This window comes from Pygocentrus nattereri, chromosome 8, assembly GCF_015220715.1.
Source record: "Pygocentrus nattereri isolate fPygNat1 chromosome 8, fPygNat1.pri, whole genome shotgun sequence".
NCBI classification, from domain to species: domain Eukaryota; kingdom Metazoa; phylum Chordata; class Actinopteri; order Characiformes; family Serrasalmidae; genus Pygocentrus; species Pygocentrus nattereri.
Window position 1 is genome coordinate 27,087,386 of NC_051218.1, and position 18,084 is coordinate 27,105,469.

General features: G+C 41.0%; 1 protein-coding gene across 1 annotated transcript in view; it reads left to right on the forward strand.

The window, feature by feature from the left end:
* The window catches only part of LOC108430898 (teneurin-1), a 283,207-nt gene that overhangs the window by 262,773 nt on the left and 2,350 nt on the right, over window positions 1-18,084 (forward strand). Inside the window, exons 24-31 of the mRNA XM_017703711.2 lie at window positions 6,645-7,011; window positions 8,459-8,969; window positions 9,611-9,783; window positions 10,917-11,152; window positions 11,842-12,135; window positions 13,192-13,579; window positions 15,186-16,406; window positions 16,882-17,024. Coding sequence (XP_017559200.1) covers window positions 6,645-7,011; window positions 8,459-8,969; window positions 9,611-9,783; window positions 10,917-11,152; window positions 11,842-12,135; window positions 13,192-13,579; window positions 15,186-16,406; window positions 16,882-17,024 — 3,333 coding nt within the window. The remainder of the gene's footprint in view (window positions 1-6,644; window positions 7,012-8,458; window positions 8,970-9,610; window positions 9,784-10,916; window positions 11,153-11,841; window positions 12,136-13,191; window positions 13,580-15,185; window positions 16,407-16,881; window positions 17,025-18,084) is intronic.

The following is an 18,084-nucleotide window of genomic DNA, read 5'->3' on the forward strand; positions in this document are numbered from 1 at the left end:
TGCATTTTCTGCTTCTCGTTTTTCTGAGAACACCACAAAATTTTCTTCTTTTGTCTATTTGCTGTTGCTATCATTGTTGTCAGTGTGAGGATGGGCACATGGTTTTTTTCAGATCTGAAGCAAAAGTGAAGCTGGATTTTTTGCTGTATTTTACAGATTAAAGCTTTAAGTACTGTTTATGTGATGGTTGTGTTATATAAGGATGATTGCCCTGGTGTAACTTTTGTGTACTGCTCTAGTTTTGAGAATGTGAGACAATAGTCACCAGTCCCGTGTGAGATAGTGTGCTGTTATAGTCACATAGGAATTCACTGCTCTTAACATCCATGCATCACATGTTAATGCAATCCTTTCTGCTATACTCAATGATTCCTTATGTTCAAGCTTCACTTCTTTGTAGAGCTTGAGTATGGCTGTATTGTTGAAAAAACAAAGTCACATACTTGGGTCCAGTCTTATGTATATAACAAGAGCCCTTGTTTTCCACAATGTTAAAATCTTTGTACATATAGTAGTTGATGGATTATGCTATTTTCTTAGCTCAGGTAGCTTTGTCAAATGGATTTTTCATTGGACTGATTTAACCTTGGCTTTGCCAAAAACAACCCTAGTCAGCTTCTTATTCACCAGCTTCTCCAGAAAAAACACAGGACTATTTAGTGGACTGAAAAAGCAATTGATTCTGGAAACAAAAAGATTCATTCATATTTGTAATTTATATAATAAAATATCCATACTTGGTGTCCATAATAATACTTGGCATATTTGTATTGGTCCAGTATTGCCATGCCATTTTCTATTTATTATTTTAGTTTTTAGTATTTAGTTATTTTTGTTTAATAATAGCTATGATAATAAGGTAACAAAGACCACATTTTACATTTTTACATTAAGCTAAACTGAAATATTGCACATATTGGTTATGTTTGTCCAACCTTGCAACAGAACCTGTGACAGAATGCATGCATGGATAAGTCACACCTTGAGAATAATAGCTGAATAATGAGCCTAGAGTTGAAGAAGGTAACAGGTTTAGTCCGTATCAGACTCAAATGTTTAGGGAATGGTGCAGAAGCTCTGTGCAGAGGAGCAAGTCTGATGCCAATCATGACCAGGCTCACTGGCGCCTCAGCCACAGCTCTCAGAGAGAATGAAAAGTGTGCCTCACAGCAAGTCTGAAGGTTGCTAGGTGCCTGGGGAGCACCTGTACAGGACCAGCTGAAATAAATCAAACCCCTTGCCTGGCTAGCAGTCTAGCTTAATCCCAGCCCCCATTCAGGCATTGTCATGAGGGGTGAGGAGGAAACCCCTTGAGCAGCTTTTGCTGTGCTGCCTTTCTGTGCGGTCTAGTTGTGAAGTGTTTGAGTATAGAGAAATAAGCATGTATTAGCAATCTGACTAGGTTACACTAGTACATTGTGACACATTGTGCAGAAAATGCTTTTCTATTGGACATTACTTTGTTCAGCAAAAAAGCTGTTGTGAGGGTTTACTATAGAGCCAAATCTGGTTTTGGTTCTCATTATCTCTGATATGGTCTGTGTTATATAAAAAGAATACTCTGCATTGAACCGAATTTTAAAAACTTTCCATGTGGAATTCTGTGTTTGCATGGAGATCCAGATGGTTAATAGTGGTAAAATGGTGAGCCATTGCCTTTTTTGGACAGCGAACCTTTTCAGTACAAAAGGTCACATTGCTCCCCATGGCTAAGCTCTGGTTTATTGCTGCCATGTTATGCCACATTTGCTCTTACATGCTCCCTTCCTTCACCCAGAGGGACAATGGAAGGGTGAAAAGAGGGAGAGATGTGGAGAAAGAGATGAAACACAGTTGCTCTATCCAGACACCTAATAAGTTGGCCTTAATTTACTGTGCGACAGTACATCCCATATACATAGTTTTCCCCATCCCAAAATTGTAGTCAGCTGAGAAATACAGTACTGTGCAAAAGTCTTGTATTTCATTTTCAGTCAAAACGGCCTTTATGTACAAATTATCTTTCACATAATCAAAGGACTATGTGAAAACACAGGGGTCTCTAAAATTAGACTTCAAACAATTATTGAAAAATAAAGTGGTACTCCTAACAAGCATGCAAAACCTGGTAGACCACCAAAACTGACTCTATCAATTAAACAGTTCTTATAGCTTTCATCAGTCAAGCTCCACTCATGCTTCTGATCTGAAAAACAGGTGTTTCTCCTCATCTTCGCACTGTGAGAACTTAGCGGTATGTGTCTGAACAGATGTGTAGCTGTCGAGAAGTGGTTACTGAAAAAACTGAAAAGAGAAAAAGTCAAACAAAGAAGCTGCTGCTTCTTAGAAACATGGACTGTTCACCCCAGAACCAAACCTCAACATCACTGAATGTGTTTGGGATAACTTGGTCATGGAAAATAGAAAATTCAACCAAATTCAAAGACTGAACTTTGGAGGAATATCCCCTAGATTTCTTTGCAAAAAAAAATTTAAGCAAATTCCCTGAAAATAATCTAGTTTCACAAACTAAATACTGAAAATAAGTTGATATTTTGTGGAATTGCTTTTGTGTAATTTTTTGTCAAATATGTTTTCTGCTTTTCCCCTCAATCTGAAAAATGAATCATTTTGTGTCATTTTCACAGGAAATATAAAAAAATCAAGAGTGGTGTTTGACCTTTTCACAGTACTGTATTGGGGTTCAAAGTTTGCTACTTGAATGGTAGCTGAATTTTATGTAGCCAGCTATAATGGAATTTTCTACCTTACCAATTATCACTGTGAAAATCATGAGTTACTTGCCTTACACTATGTTGAACTGTTATCTCAAATAAACTGTTTATTCTGGTTTTGGATATTACGTGACATAATGTTGTCTAAAAAAGTAGCAACAACCATCTTGAAGCATTTGTTTCTATATTATAAATAATAGAAGAACTTATAAATAGCTTATAGAAACCACATAAGACACACGATGCCCCTTTGAGATTATTTAACACTGCAGTTTTAAAAGTGTGTTTAAGTATGCAGTTTACACAAGGCTAACTGGTGGAGTACAAGCTTCCATTACTTGTTTTCTAGTATTAGCTGGAGTGTAAAACTAAAGAATTAACAGAGAATGTGACTGGGCTTATTGACTATACTTATATAAGGGGTAAATTATATGAATTGTGTAAAGTGAGTTTTTCTTTAACTATTACTTTAAGCAGCACTCGCAGAACCAGAAAATACTGGGACATGCTTATCTCCACAGAGGGAACTAGCTCACAGACCTGCTCTCTCTCCTGTTACTGGAACACACTGACCCATATTCACATCTATTCCTCGCATCCACATCCCACCTGAGGGGCGGGGCCTCTGTGACCTGCCTCCCTGCCCATGGAGGCTTATTACCATGGTGACCTTTTAAGAGGGCTGTGGGCCAGCTGTTACATTTTCTGGAAGCTGGAAAGCAGTCCTTTTTCATCTATAACTGTGATTTCTTTAGGGCTTTAGCTGAGAGAGACATTACCGTTGAAAGTGAAACTTTCTCAAACGTAGCTTGCAGGAAATCTATTCTTTCTTTCCTGCCTTCCGTGCCTTCATCTCAAGGGCAAATAAGTTGATATGGTAATGAGTTAAAAAAAGATTTCCGTTGACCACAGCATTATAAAACTGCTCTTTGGTATTGAAAAACAGACTTGAGTAGAAGGCCATGTTCCTGTCTGTGCCGCAGAGTTAGGCTTGTCATTGTTGAGAGCTCTTTTTAGAGTTCCTTGAGGAGATTCTTTGGAGACGGGCTTGTTGAGCTCCCCATTACAGCCTAGCCTGTCTGGCCGGCTGAGGAGTAGCAAGCAGAGGAAAGGCAGGCATGTGGGCGCCCGTTGAGCCATTGCAGCGCATTATGCCCTGTCAAAACACTAATGTATTATTTAGCACCTGACGTTAGGGCGTACTCCTGCGAGGAGCGGGTGGGAGGCAAGGGAGCGGAGAGAGATCAGCCGGAGCAGGGCACATTAGCCTGCTCAAGCCCTGGGCTCTCGGACAGCATGCACAGCCTCTCACACACACACACAGACGCCGCAAATCCACACCTGGCACAGGTCCACCCCCCTACCCCTCCCGACAAGCCACAAATACAGAAACAGAACAGATACACACACACATAAGCAGTATGTAGCCTCCAGTCTCAGCACTGAGTTGGCCACCGAACTGCGTGCTCAGACTAAACTCCCGCAGATCAGCTAGGGGAGGGAGGCTGCTTACAATTAGCCTCTGATTAACACTCGTTCCAAGCCGTGCTGACCCACCTACAACATTCATACAGCAATTAGCATAATCCATACTAATTTTGCTTTTTGTCTCAGCCTGTTAGTGGAGTATCATACCCCATGTGGACCTTGCTATCCTCTTGGTGCTGGAAAGTTGTAGTGTTGGTGTTGTTTTATTTATTTCGGCATGCTTAACCACTCGGCCCTCCTTCCCTGCCTCATGAAGTAACGAGGGCTTTCGTATAAAGTGCAGGAGAGGCCTCTGACTTTATTAAAGTTTGATTACTGACCCATCAGATCAAAGCCTTCAGAGACATTCTGAGCTGGCAGAGTGTCACATGAATAATGAATGAATGAGACACAATGGTCTTCTTTGCACTTCTCACCAAAGGAGCTGTAGTGGACACATTCAGGACTCCACCAGAGCTGTATGGCTAAATACCTTCACACGCAACATTCCATGGAAAGGTGCTTTTAACATTACATTCTGCATTGTGCATTTGTGTAGGATCTTTCTTGTGGTCTTGAGGGGCATGGAGTTTTTTTTACAGTCTTTGATGTTCATGTTTATTATTTATTCCTCCAACCAAAGATAGTATACAGGCTGTATATGCTTCATTTCACCACAGCACAGTCAGACTTGTTATATGTTCTATCATTCGTGTGCTCATTGACAGAGACACTTATAGAAAGTGACAGTGGAATCAATTCCCTCTTCTTTGGCTAAAGTCTCTTCATGTTAAGATTTGCAGTTGCCTTTCCCACCTTGCGTCTTCTTGAGGCCTACCTAGTATCAGTAGGGAATAGGCCAAAGCTAGGAGAGGACCCATATTCCAGTGAGTGCCTGCCAAACCAGGGCTTCCCATTCTGTGATGAGCAAAGACGAGCAGGATATGATCAATAGCTGTCCGCGCAAGCATAAATTACAAGCTCCACTTTGGTGTGGCACGATGGGGGCCTTGCTTCGTCCTGATGAATCATTCCCTGTTATAATGGGATTCTGACTGAAAAACCCCTGCTTCTCAGCCTTCCTGACAGATGGAATAATTGAATCTGTCAGCTGCAATTTAACATGTTCTATTTATTTACTAATTCACCCAAGGAGCTCGTCAATCTCTGGGGAAGCAGGCCTCAGTCATGTAGTAGATGTCTCTTGCCCACCTGCACTTATTCTGACCTCCTGCTAATGCAGCCCCTACATGGTTCAGATGACATAGGGCTATAATTTGAACTGGCAGTGATCACAGTTATTACCTGACATTTGGGGCAGAGGAAAGAATCTGGGGGTGCATTGTAGACAGTGTTGGGTAAACAATGGAAAGACGACTCTGTTAACTGATCTTTGCTTGCAAATGCAAGGAGCTGGATGAATTCCAATTATTTCCATTTCAATTTTGCTAATTTAGGAACTGAGTCTAACACCTGATGAGTTGTTAAACTACCCATAAAGTCATAATTTAATCCATAAATAAATTATTTATGTTGAATAATAAATTGTTAAATATTTAATATATCATTCTTAAGCTAAGGAATATTTTACATTTGGCCCAGGAGCATCCCTAAACCTTAACCACCCCTTAACCATGAGTCATTAAGGATATAAAGATTTTTGAATATGCACCTTCTTGCCTCCCAGTTTCCAGACCCCTTCCTTTCCTTTCCCCGTCAGGGATGGGGATGCAATGCTTTTTAGCTTTGGCGATGGGCAAAACAGGCTACCTTTGAACCATAGACCCTCCAATTCTGTCAAGGAACATATAAACAAAAACTGAAACAAAATTGGAGTAGCTAACTGCTCAGCATGCACAAAAAAAATCACTGCTTCAGAGTTGAGTCTTTATCTTCAACATATGTGTCAGTGAAGCCTTGGTGAACCACAATTTTTTTGGGGCCTACTTGCTAAGCTAACATTAGATTTTTGTGTTAACAAAGACATACACACCATATTTGACAGATGTTTATTAGATAGATGTGGAATATATAACCCACTCTGTACTTACATTAAATCCCACCTTCATTTATTTATTTTAGCTTTAGTTTCACTATGATAGTGCTTGCTATCTGTAGCTGTAAGTTTTTGGCCAACAGGTCATAATCTTCTCTTTAGCATATTTTAGCAAATTGGACCATGATAAATTCAGTGCCATTCATGATGTACAAAACTAAGCTGCCCACAATCACTTTTTTGCAGATATACTGAAAAAGCATGTGCTATCATTAAGAAAAGTGAACTTTGTGCTATGATAACACACTTGATACAAATCAGCATAATCCTTAGAAGCCATCCATGAGTAGTTAAGCATTTAAAAAAACACGTTTGAGTCTTTTAAAGAAGAAGCTCTCTGTTCCAGTCTGTACTGTCACATTATCAGGAACTGCACTTGAAAAATGAGTCATGTCTCCTGGATGCAGGTGCGTCTGGAATGGCCGACAGACTTGGCTATCAATCCCATGGACAACTCCCTCTATATCCTGGACAACAACATTGTGCTGCAGGTGTCTGAAAGCCTCAAGGTGCGCATTGTAGCTGGCCGTCCCATCCACTGCCAAGTCCCGGGCCTCGACCATTTCCTGGTCAGCAAATCAGCAGTGCACTCCACACTGGAGGCAGCTAAGGCCATAGCTGTGTCCCATCAGGGTCTGCTGTACATCGCAGAAACGGACGAGCGGAAGATCAACCGCATACAACAGGTCACCACCAATGGAGAAATCTCAGTAGTGGCTGGAGCCCCCACCGACTGTGACTGCAAGATTGACCCCAACTGTGACTGCTTCTCTGGTGAGTGGACTGCGAGCTACTTATTTCCAAAGGCTGGACCTGTCAGGGACATAAAGTGAATGCTTTAAATTTGATAGTTTTGTATGCTGACAGACAAGACTTAAGTCATTTTAGCTTAAAACTAGTACTGTGGATTTTTCTTAAGCCATTTTCAATTTATTTTCCATGTCTTGACTTCGCCACTACAGTGGGATTGGGGATGATTTGAGCTGCATTTTAATCATGAATGATGATACAAAAATATTTTTACTGCAAACTTGTATGTAGTTATAACAGCAAACCTATCAAACATTCCAGGGACTTTCTAGAGAAGACTGACAATTGTTTTCTTTGCTCCCATCCTTTGAAGTGCCCAGCTCTACATGTCTGGAGTTAGAAAAATCATTTGATTTATTATTCACTTAACTTATGGCTGTCTCTCAAGATGGAATGATAAATAATGGATAGTGTCCTTTGGAAAGCAGGAAAGATTTGAGAACATAATGGTCAGGACGATTGTCTTTGTCCTAATTTAAATCTCCCTTCAATCTGTTTTTGATTTACCCATGAGCTTTTTATGTTAGTGGGATTGCTTTATTCATTTAGAGTGGAGAGGCTAAATTCACTTTAATGGTGGTGTTCATTAACAGCCATTCCTTTCCCAGGGGTCCAAATGTATTCTTCTGCTTTAAGTTATTGATGGGAATTCAGTGTCACAAACTATTTGATACTCAGGCTTCAATTTATTAATAGCTTTTTCCATTTGCAACAATGTCTTTTTTCCCAAATGGCTCTTTGAAGGTGTCCTAAAAGTCAAGGACATGATATGTAATAGGTACAGAAATTACACTGCTGTCTGACCTTCACTGCTCTGTGATGGCAAAGCAAAGTTTATATCTTTCTGAAATTAGAAGTTGTTAAAGGTAAAGGTAGGGCGATATCTGTAAATTCAGAGTGTGTGGGGTGTTGTTCAGCAAAAAATATCTTAAAAAGTCTTCCATGTCTTGGATGTTCTCTAAACCAATAGGGTGGAACAGTGACTATTTCACCCTGGGTATTTTGCATATTTCCCATCATGTCATGCTGGTAACAGATGATTACTCTCTTCAGAGGCTTTCATCTGCCATTTCCCTTCTGTGCACAAACACATTCTGTCCGTCACACTACAGTCCCTCGAGGATGGCCTCCTTCCCCATTGGCTACCAAACCTCTAGCCTGCTGTCAGCACACACCCGCCCATCAAAACATCCCCCGATCCCTCCGCTAAGCACTCTTGAAACGGTGCCCACACCAAGCAGGCTTTTTGATGAATAAAAATTCTTTTCCATCAAGCGAGCCATAAATTAATAACTTTCCTCACTCCGTGGAGCCCAGATAAGAGAAGAGAAAAGCACCTTAAGCCGTCTGTGGGAGGACAAAATAAGCATCTATTTTGATTCATCTCAAATCTTCTGGTTTATCTCTTCAGGTGATGGTGGCTACGCCCGTGATGCTCGACTGGAAGCACCTTCCTCGCTGGCAGTGGCGCCCAATGGCACACTCTACATTGCAGACCTGGGCAATATTCGCATCCGTGCCATGAGTGTCAACCGGCCGCAGCCCAATGTTGCAGGCCTCTATGAGATTGCCTCCATAGTGGACCAGGAGCTCTACCTCTTCAGCCTGAATGGCACACATCTCCACACCAAGCACCTGATCACAAGAGACTACCTGTACAATTTCAGCTACTCAGCTGATGGGCAGCTAAGCGCAGTAGTTGGGCGGGATGGCAGCGCTGTCCATGTGAGGCGGGATGCCAATGGCCTGCCGCTCTGGCTAGTGGCACCCAGGGGTCAGGTGCACTGGCTCACCGTTAGCAACAGTCGAGTCCTTAAGAGGGTCTCGGCCCAAGGCCATGACATTGCCCAGCTCACTTACCACGGCAGCACCGGTCTCCTAGCAACCAAGAGCGATGAGAACGCCTGGACCACAGTGTATGAGTAAGGCTTTGCTTTTATATAATAACTCCTTCCAGCTCATTCAGAGGCATAGCTCTTAAAACAGTCATTGAGTGCACATGTTGAGTGCGCCTTAGCATAATGTGGAAGGCACAGTATGGTTTCACATCCCCCTCTTTCTCTTTGCATTCAGCTCTTACAGTGCATGCAAGCAGGCTTCTTCTCAGCAATGTATCTATACACAGCATACGTTTTATTACCTTTTAGGAAGAAAATAGCAGCATTGTGATCATTGCTACTGACAGAATATTTCTACCCCTCTTTCAGAGAGCAAGCGAGCTTTGGTGTGAACTTTCAGTGCCATCTTGTGGTGTCTTCAAACTCCATAATGTCACCTGTCCCCCTTTACAGCCCCCATCTGTTTATGACACTGGGGCCCACTGTTTCTTGAAATATGACATGACAGTGGTCTCAGAAGTCACATATAGATATCTTTAAAGTGATCAAAGGTAATTGAGCCCCACAGCTCAGCAAAATACGTCTTTTCCCCAAAAATGACCCTTCAGCGAATGTCCAGATTCGATGATGAAATGTCTCGGTTGCCCTTTTGTGTCAGATAAATCAGATCTGTGCTTCATTGCCTTCGTAACACCCTTGGTAAGAAAGCACTTTTGTGTGAATAGGTACAACGGTGAAGGCCACATCATCAATGTCACCTTCCCGACTGGAGAAGTCAGCAGTTTCCACGGCAACATGGAGAAGTCGGTGCGGGTGGAAGTAGACAGCTCCAACTCAGAGAACTTTGTCACGGTCACCAACTTTTCCTCCTCCGACACAATTTTCACTTTCCGCCAAGGTATGTCTGTCAGCTGGGTAGTGTTGGCTTTGGGTCGTGGCTGTATCCTGATGGGAATTGTGAGGTTCTCCATTCAGAATACGATTGGCTTTGTTATGGCCATATGCTATGATGTATTCTTGAGCACTGATGTCTTTATGCATCTCAACTTCAGTGGCCCTCAACAGTTATGCACTGTGTATAGGCCATTGGAACAGTAGTACCACTACATGCAACAGTATATTTCATAAAAAGGTAATTGAATTGTCATTTGTGAGCCGACATTTCAAACATGCCCACTGATTTGTTTCTTATTAGAAAAATCATTTATTTATGTTCATTAATCATTTATCGCTGCTCCCACTGCCTCTCCTTGAAATCAAATTAAACAGTACTGTTCTGAATACTGATCAAGTTCCACAGGAGGACACTGCGCTGTTGTAATGTTGCAGTTTTTTTGTAGGAATTCACAGAATAACTAGCATGTGCAAAATGAACAGAGCTAAGGCAGTGCTTATCAAATGTTGATGATGTATTGAGCACATTGTTACAGGCGTAGCTGTTGTGGTCCGCCCCTGATCATTCCAACTCTGCAGTTGTGGAAACTGCAAACACAAATAAATTTTATATAGTCCCACGGCTTGACCTTAAAAAGAAAGGTTAGTTTTGGGCAGGCGTTTCCATTGTCTGTAAGTGGGGGGGAAGTCTGGCACAAAATGCAAAAAATAACACTGATAGTTTCGTACTTAATTTGTATAATGTGTATACATTTTGTTTATACCCACATGAACAGTGCCAATCATTCATGTAAGGAAAGTACCAAATGGCTGTGTTTCAGTCTATGAGAAGATTTTGCAGAGGTGTGAAACAGCAGACCCCCTCCTTCATACTTAAAACAGGCAAAAACAGGAAACAGTTTTTCATACTTTCTTCTCTGCCAAATGCATTTCAACAGTTTGTCTTACAGGCTTGGCAATGTGTTAATTTGTCTCTGTTGACACAGAGGACATCAAAGGCATAAGAAAAGGGGAAAAAATAAGTAGAACTGTCTTCGTTTGACGGACAAAAGTATAACCCTAGCCCTGTTTGTTTTGCGCCTCCATTATGAGTGTGAACCACATATTTTTTCACACGTTAACCACTCTTGCTTGCAGACCACGCTCAGAACACTTACCGTGTAAGCTCCGACGGCTCTTTTCACGTGACCTTTGCCAGCGGCATGGACGTGGCCCTCAGCACGGAGCCACACCTGTCGGCCGGAGTGGTCAACCCGGCGGTCAGCAAGTGCAACATCACACTGCCCAGTGAGCACAGCCCGAGTCTCATTGAATGGAGGCAGAGGCGAGAGCAGGCCAAGAGCAACCACACAGCCTATGAGCGCAGGCTACGGGTACGCATCATCAGTTACCTACAGCCCCCCGCCCAGTGGTCGTCTGTGTCAAACTGTCTTCCATCCTGCCACATCATCAACGTCTGTTTCATACTAAACCACAGACCACCCTGCTACTTAGTGGGAAGCAGAGCTAGAAATGTGACAAAAGTCTTAAAGCATCTGCCTAAAGTTTCCTCTGAGTCGAATGTTTTTAGTAAATGCCTGAAACAACAGTTGAAGTCTCTCCAGTGCTCTAATATTAAGTGTCAAAAGTCATCAAGAATGTCACAGGCTTCTGATATTGATTGTATTTTGTTTAATGGAAAGGGAAAATGACAAAGTGCCAAATGTCAATTAGTTCCACTTGTGTTAGATGGAAAAAATGAGTAGCTGGCATTTTGACCAAAAAATGACTGTAGATGCAGGGACTCTTTTTTGTTTTTCTGCTCTTTGAACAGTTTTAGCTCTTATTTTAGGCAGTATTTTATTGCTTAGTTCACTGACCCTCTTCAGATTCCTACAGTCACTGGACACAGATTAGGGCTAAACACTGAGATGGATTTCAATAGAGCATAACTATTAAAAATGATTAATCTAATCAAATATAAATCCTTACTTCAAGACTTGTCTTAATCTGTGCCTTAAAAAGTTCTAAATGTTCTCTCTGATTTCATCCTTTACCCTTTTGTTGTTGTGTTCACCCTCAGGCCCATAATAGAAATCTGCTGTCCATAGACTTTGACCAGGCCACACGTGTGGGCAAGATTTATGATGACCATCGCAAATTTACGCTCAGGATTCTATATGATCAACTGGGTCGGCCCATTTTGTGGTCACCAAGTAGCAAATACAATGAGGTGAATGTTACCTACTCGGCCGCAGGCCTTATTACCAACATCCAGCGTGGAAACTGGTCTGAAAGACTGGAATACGACAACGGAAGGGTGGTGTCCAGAGCATGGGTCAATGGCAAGATCTGGAGCTACTCATTCGTGGAAAAGGTACTTTAGTTAGACTTTTTTCAGCACTGTTAAAGGTTGCACATAAGCATTTTCTGGTACAGAACATGGCTTAGCTCGTGCAAATGGAAAAATCTTGCAAATTTCATTTTATAGCAGAGATATTACACTTATAAGTTTGAAATGAGTCATACTCAGTGTTTCAGAATGATTCTCTAAAAAAATCCATGCCTATATAACTTTTGCTTTGTTGTGTCTTCTAAAATTCATCATAATAAAACCTTCTGTGGCATATAGCAGATGTTTACGCAAACATCTTAGCAAAGCTCAGAGACTTTTTTTCCAAAGTGAGAGTTGTTTTTGCCATTTCTGTTTACCCAGATAGGTAATAACAAAAAAGCATACTTCCATTTTAATGTGTGTGTGCGTGCATGTGTGTGTGTGTGTGTATGTGTGTGTGTGTGTGTGTGTGTGTGTGTGTGTGTGTGTGTGTGTGTGTGTAACAATATAATTCATATAAATAAAAAGATTGGCCTAGACTTTTATGCTTTGGTCTTAAAGGGTTAATTGTGATTAAATGTGATTCTTTCCTCAACTTTGAAAATTATTTTCTAAGCTGTCTTTCATGCTTTGATTTACTTGATTTTCTGACTGAATTCAATCATTGATATACAGTCCTGTTCTCTGTAGAGGATGTGTCAACTTATTTTTACTAGAAAATCAAATCTGACTGAGGTGTTCAAACTTTTACATATAACTGACCAAACCCCTCTTTGCCATAAATGTATGTAAAAAATAACATTTTATTTTTTAATTCTGAGCTGCCATAAGACAATGTGTCCCCAATCAGGCAACACATTCATAACTTTCTGTGAGGAAGTTTTAGAAACATTAAATGCTTTGAATGTCTTGTTCCTATTCATACCATTGTGAACAATGCTGACTCAATTCTGATTTCACAGAAAATCACTCTGAATGACTTTATTTACATCTTAATAATTTAATTATGCAGAAAGGTTGGTCTAACTCCTTGAAAGTCCAGGACATTAACCTATTTTAAATAATTGAATGCATTGTGTTTCTCTTCTGTGTCTACAGTCCATTATGCTACTGTTGCACAGCCAGCGCAGATACATTTTTGAGTATGACCAGACAGACCGCCTGTTGGCCGTGACAATGCCCAGCATGGTGCGTCACAGCCTGCAGTCCATGCTGTCAGTGGGCTACTACAGGAACATCTACAGCCCTCCAGACAGCAAGGATTCCATCATCCAGGACTTTGCTCGGGACGGACGTCTACTGCAGATGCTTTACCTGGGCACAGGCCGGCGGGTGCTCTACAAGTACACCAAGCAAGCCCGTCTCTCTGAGATCATCTATGACACCACTCTGGTCACCTTCACCTATGACGACTCTTCAGGCATGATCAAAACCATCCACCTTATGCACGAAGGCTTTGTCTGCACCATCCGATACAGGCAAACAGGTGGGCATTCTGTTTAGTCTTGGCCTTCATTCTAAATTCCAGTTTTGACAGATGAGGAAATACCACTGGAGACTATTCCACCTTTGTTATTATGCTTCTTTTTGATGTGCATGTTCATGCACATATGCTTCTTTTTGATGTGCATGTTCATGAATTGGGACCCCTCATGGCATGAATTATTTTCACACCTTCGGCTACAAGAGCAGATTTGAAATGAATGGCAACCCCGGATCATAATTTCTTATTTATGTTATGAGAAACTAAGGCAAAGTAGAAAGCAGTAATGCCAAGTATTGGCTGCCATTGTTTGGCATATACAAAGAGAATGAGCTTGTAATCATCTACAGTCTCTCAGAGGAGTATTACATTGGCTAACATTTGTTACGTGTGTTAAACAGCACGGTAATTATCTCATTTTTTGAATGCCGTGACCTTTTTTTGTACTGCAGTTCTATATTTTGTAATCTGTGTCCATAATATATATCCTGTTATGAGCAAGGCCTTGTTTACCGCTCTCAATTTCTTGGGTAATTTTATGTGCTCATTAAAATCAATGGTAGTAAACAATCACTGTGTAATTACAATTTAAGGGTCCATATCTCTAATAACTTCAGCCAAAATGTAAGGCTAATTTTTGCTGTCTTAGACTACCTAACCTGATTAACAGCAGGTTGTGATGAGTTCATTTTGTGAGCAGCAGTTGGTCCCTAAAGCGGTGCTTCATTGTATCGATAAACAATTCCCTTGAGTTCGGGAGTCAGCTCTGGTGTCCTATAAAACCACCCCACAGTACTTTCCCCTCACTCAGGTGCTGCTAATCTCTGTGCCCCAGCACCCCTGCCAACTGGTTTATCATTTTGTCCTCTGAACCAATTGGATTTAACCTTCCTTTTAACTGATGTCATTTCACTCTAACAAAATGGGTCTTTTTGAAAGAGGCGATAATGCTAATTGTGGGCTGAAATAAGCTATAGGGGCAGATGAAGGCAAACAATAAAGGGAGGGGGGGTGACAGAGAGAAGGAACCGGTTATGCTGATGAACATGGCTTGGAAATGAGCCTCTGTGTGCTTAGCTTTTATCTTGGAACCATGGTAGGTTCCACTTTTCTTCTTGCATTTTGCCTTACTTCTGATTTCATATTTTGGTTGGGTGGCTTCCAGCCAACCATCTAATGCTAAAATGGCAACAGAAGTCATTTGAATCAGATCAATTTTACTGCAAGTCATGGCTCTTAATTGCAAAGAAGATAAGCTAAAAGCCATATAAACTGAGAACCTGATTTATGGTGCTTTTAAAGTTAATGTACTGTATTTAAAAGCCCTGTTAGTTTACCCATCATAATTGTTGTTCTTCCATTTTGATATAATTCTTGCTGGTGAGTTGAAGACTGTGGCTTTGCCAAAATGAAAAGCCCTACATTACCGCAGTGTTGAATGTCTTGTTTTAATTATGAACATTATAAGGTTATTACTTTACATAATAACTGATGGGAATGCAAGATTCGCACATCATCAGGATGATGTGCTTTGGTTCAGTTTTCAGACACTGTCTGATGCTTTTTCCAAAGCATCATCTAGATTCAGTGCTTGTGTTTCTCTTTGTAGGTCCTCTTGTTGGCCGTCAGATTTTCCGATTCAGTGAGGAGGGACTGGTGAATGCTCGGTTCGACTACAGCTACAACAATTTCCGTGTAACCAGCATGCAGGCCATGATAAATGAGACCCCCCTTCCCATTGATCTTTACCGTTATGTGGATGTATCTGGACGCATCGAGCAGTTTGGCAAGTTTAGCGTAATCAACTATGACCTCAACCAGGTCATCACCACTCATGCCATGAAACACACCAAGATATTCAATGCCTATGGGCAGGTGATTGAGGTACAGTATGAGATCCTTAAGTCAATCGCCTATTGGATGACGGTGCAGTATGACAACATGGGTCGTACCATCATTTGCGACATCCGTGTAGGAGTGGAGGGAAACATCACGCGATACTCATACGAATATGATGCTGACAGCCAGCTTCAAACTGTCCTGATGAACGACCGCCCTCAGTGGCGCTACAGCTACGATCTTAACGGCAACATCAATCTCCTCAGCCATGGCACCAGTGCTAGGCTAACTCCGCTCCGCTATGACCTCCGTGATCGCATTACCAGGCTGGGCGAAATCCAGTACAAAATGGACGATGATGGCTTCCTCCGTATGAGGGGCAACGACATGTTTGACTACAACTCAAATGGACTTCTCACAAAGGTCTACAACAAAGTGACTGAGGAGAGTGTCCATTACCTTTACGATGGCCTGAGTAGGCGTGTGGCTAGTAGATCGAGCAGCGGCCAGCATCTGCAGTTCTTTTATGCTGATCTAGCCAATCCAACCAGAGTCACACACATGTACAATCACAGCAGCTCTGAAATCACCTCTCTCTACTATGACCTGCAGGGCCACATCATTGCTATGGAGCTAAGCAGTGGTGAGGAATACTATGTGGCTTGTGATAACACCGGCACTCCACGGGCCATTTTCAGCAGTCGAGGGAAAATCGTCAAAGAGATCCTGTATACTCCTTATGGGGACATATATCAGGACTCCAACCCATCCTTCCAGCTGATCATTGGTTTCCACGGTGGGCTATATGATCCTTTGACAAAGCTGATACATTTTGGGCGGAGGGACTATGACGTGGTGGCTGGCAGGTGGACCGCACCCGACTACAACTTGTGGAGCGAGCTCAGTGCCAATCCGAAACCTTTTAATCTTTACGCGTTCAAGAACAACTGCCCAGTGGGAAACATTGAGGAGGTCACTCAGTTCACTACAGGTAGAAGAACATTTTAAAATCAGCACTTACACCTGGAACGCAGTGTTTACATCTTGTAGTAATGACAATGTATAAGGACTTAAAATATTAAAACATCTTGTATTATTGTAATACTTAAAGTAGATTTAATTTTGAACCTTCTTGATCTTTTGGGTAATATGTTTTAAATTAGCTTACCCAAAAAGCATACCCAAATCTTTCCCATCTATGCTCCAACCAGTATGAGCACACAAGAAAAATCCCAGTTGAATCAAAAAAGAGGCTGTTTGTTATTTTGGCAGTACTACTCATGGGGAGCAGTGTTTACAGAACTCCCCTTTAAGTATACTTTTTGAAAGTATTGACAAACAGAGTATTACATATATTTTTAGAGTGAGTTTTTCAATATCTTGGAGAAGCTGTATTACTTTTATTGGAATCTGATGCTGATACCAAGTATTTGCTTTTCACTCTCATCTGTGTTCTGTGTAAACAGATATTGGCAGCTGGCTCCAGCTGTTTGGATTCCAGCTCCATAACATTGTGCCAGGCTTTCCTAAGCCAGATGTGGCTGGCATGGAACAAACCTATGAGATGATGAAGACTCAAACCAAAACCCAGGATTGGGACTCCAGTAAAGTAAGTAATGTCATTTGCAATGCTTTTGTGGGTGTGTGTATATTTGTGTGAATATTTATGTTCATACACATGAATATACATACTTTATATAAATGTACACATACACTGTCTAAAATTTATAAAAATAAAATTTTTGCAATATACCAAGCAAAAATAAACCAGAAATGGACAAAGAAAGACATACTGTTCATTTGTATAGTGTATATGGGAGTCCTTTTTTTTGTGTTTTCCTGATTTAAACTCTAAATTACACTTGGCTTTACAGCACAGTCATGACAGTGAAATCCTTGGGGATACACTTTTCTTAAACTCTTTGGGGCTGTGATCACCTCTCAAAATTCATAGACAAAGCTTTAAATGGAAGAACAAACAGTCAGTTTTATTAATAATGCTTCAAAGCCCTAAATGCTTAGACTGTAATTGTTTATGAACCGTGGAATTGATGTGTGTACTATATTGTATGCTCTTGATGGTGTAGAATAGCTAAGGTACTGTGCAAAAGTCATAGCCCACACTTCATTAATTAAACCTAACAGCCATTAAATTTAATTTATTCATTTTTCAGCATAAGGAAAAGGCAGAAAACAACTATGAATCAGAGATGTTTCAACAACTAAATACATTACATAATTCAGTATTTATTGTGTCCACCTTTTATTACAGCATCCAGCATTTCAAGAGATTTGCTTTCTGTTCTTCAAAGAAAGCTGCAGAGAAATTTGTCTAAAGTTCAGTCTTAGAAGGTAGTTACATCCACTGCTTCTTGCGATCCATGCAAGTGGGTTGTGTTATAAAATAATCTCCTCAAAAATCATCATCATCATCATCGCCGTCGCCGTTACCTGCTTAGTTCAAATAAGGTTGCGGTATCTCCTCAAAAATGTGTCAATTAAAATGAAAGGCATGTATTTAATGGCTGATTTTCCTGTAAATAAACTGGAATAGTCTAAATAACAACAAATCTATTTTTCTATATTAACTGTATCAAAAAGTTCTATCATCCATCCAGACTATGAAGGCAAACACTTAATATATCTTTCTACACTCAAGTATATATTAA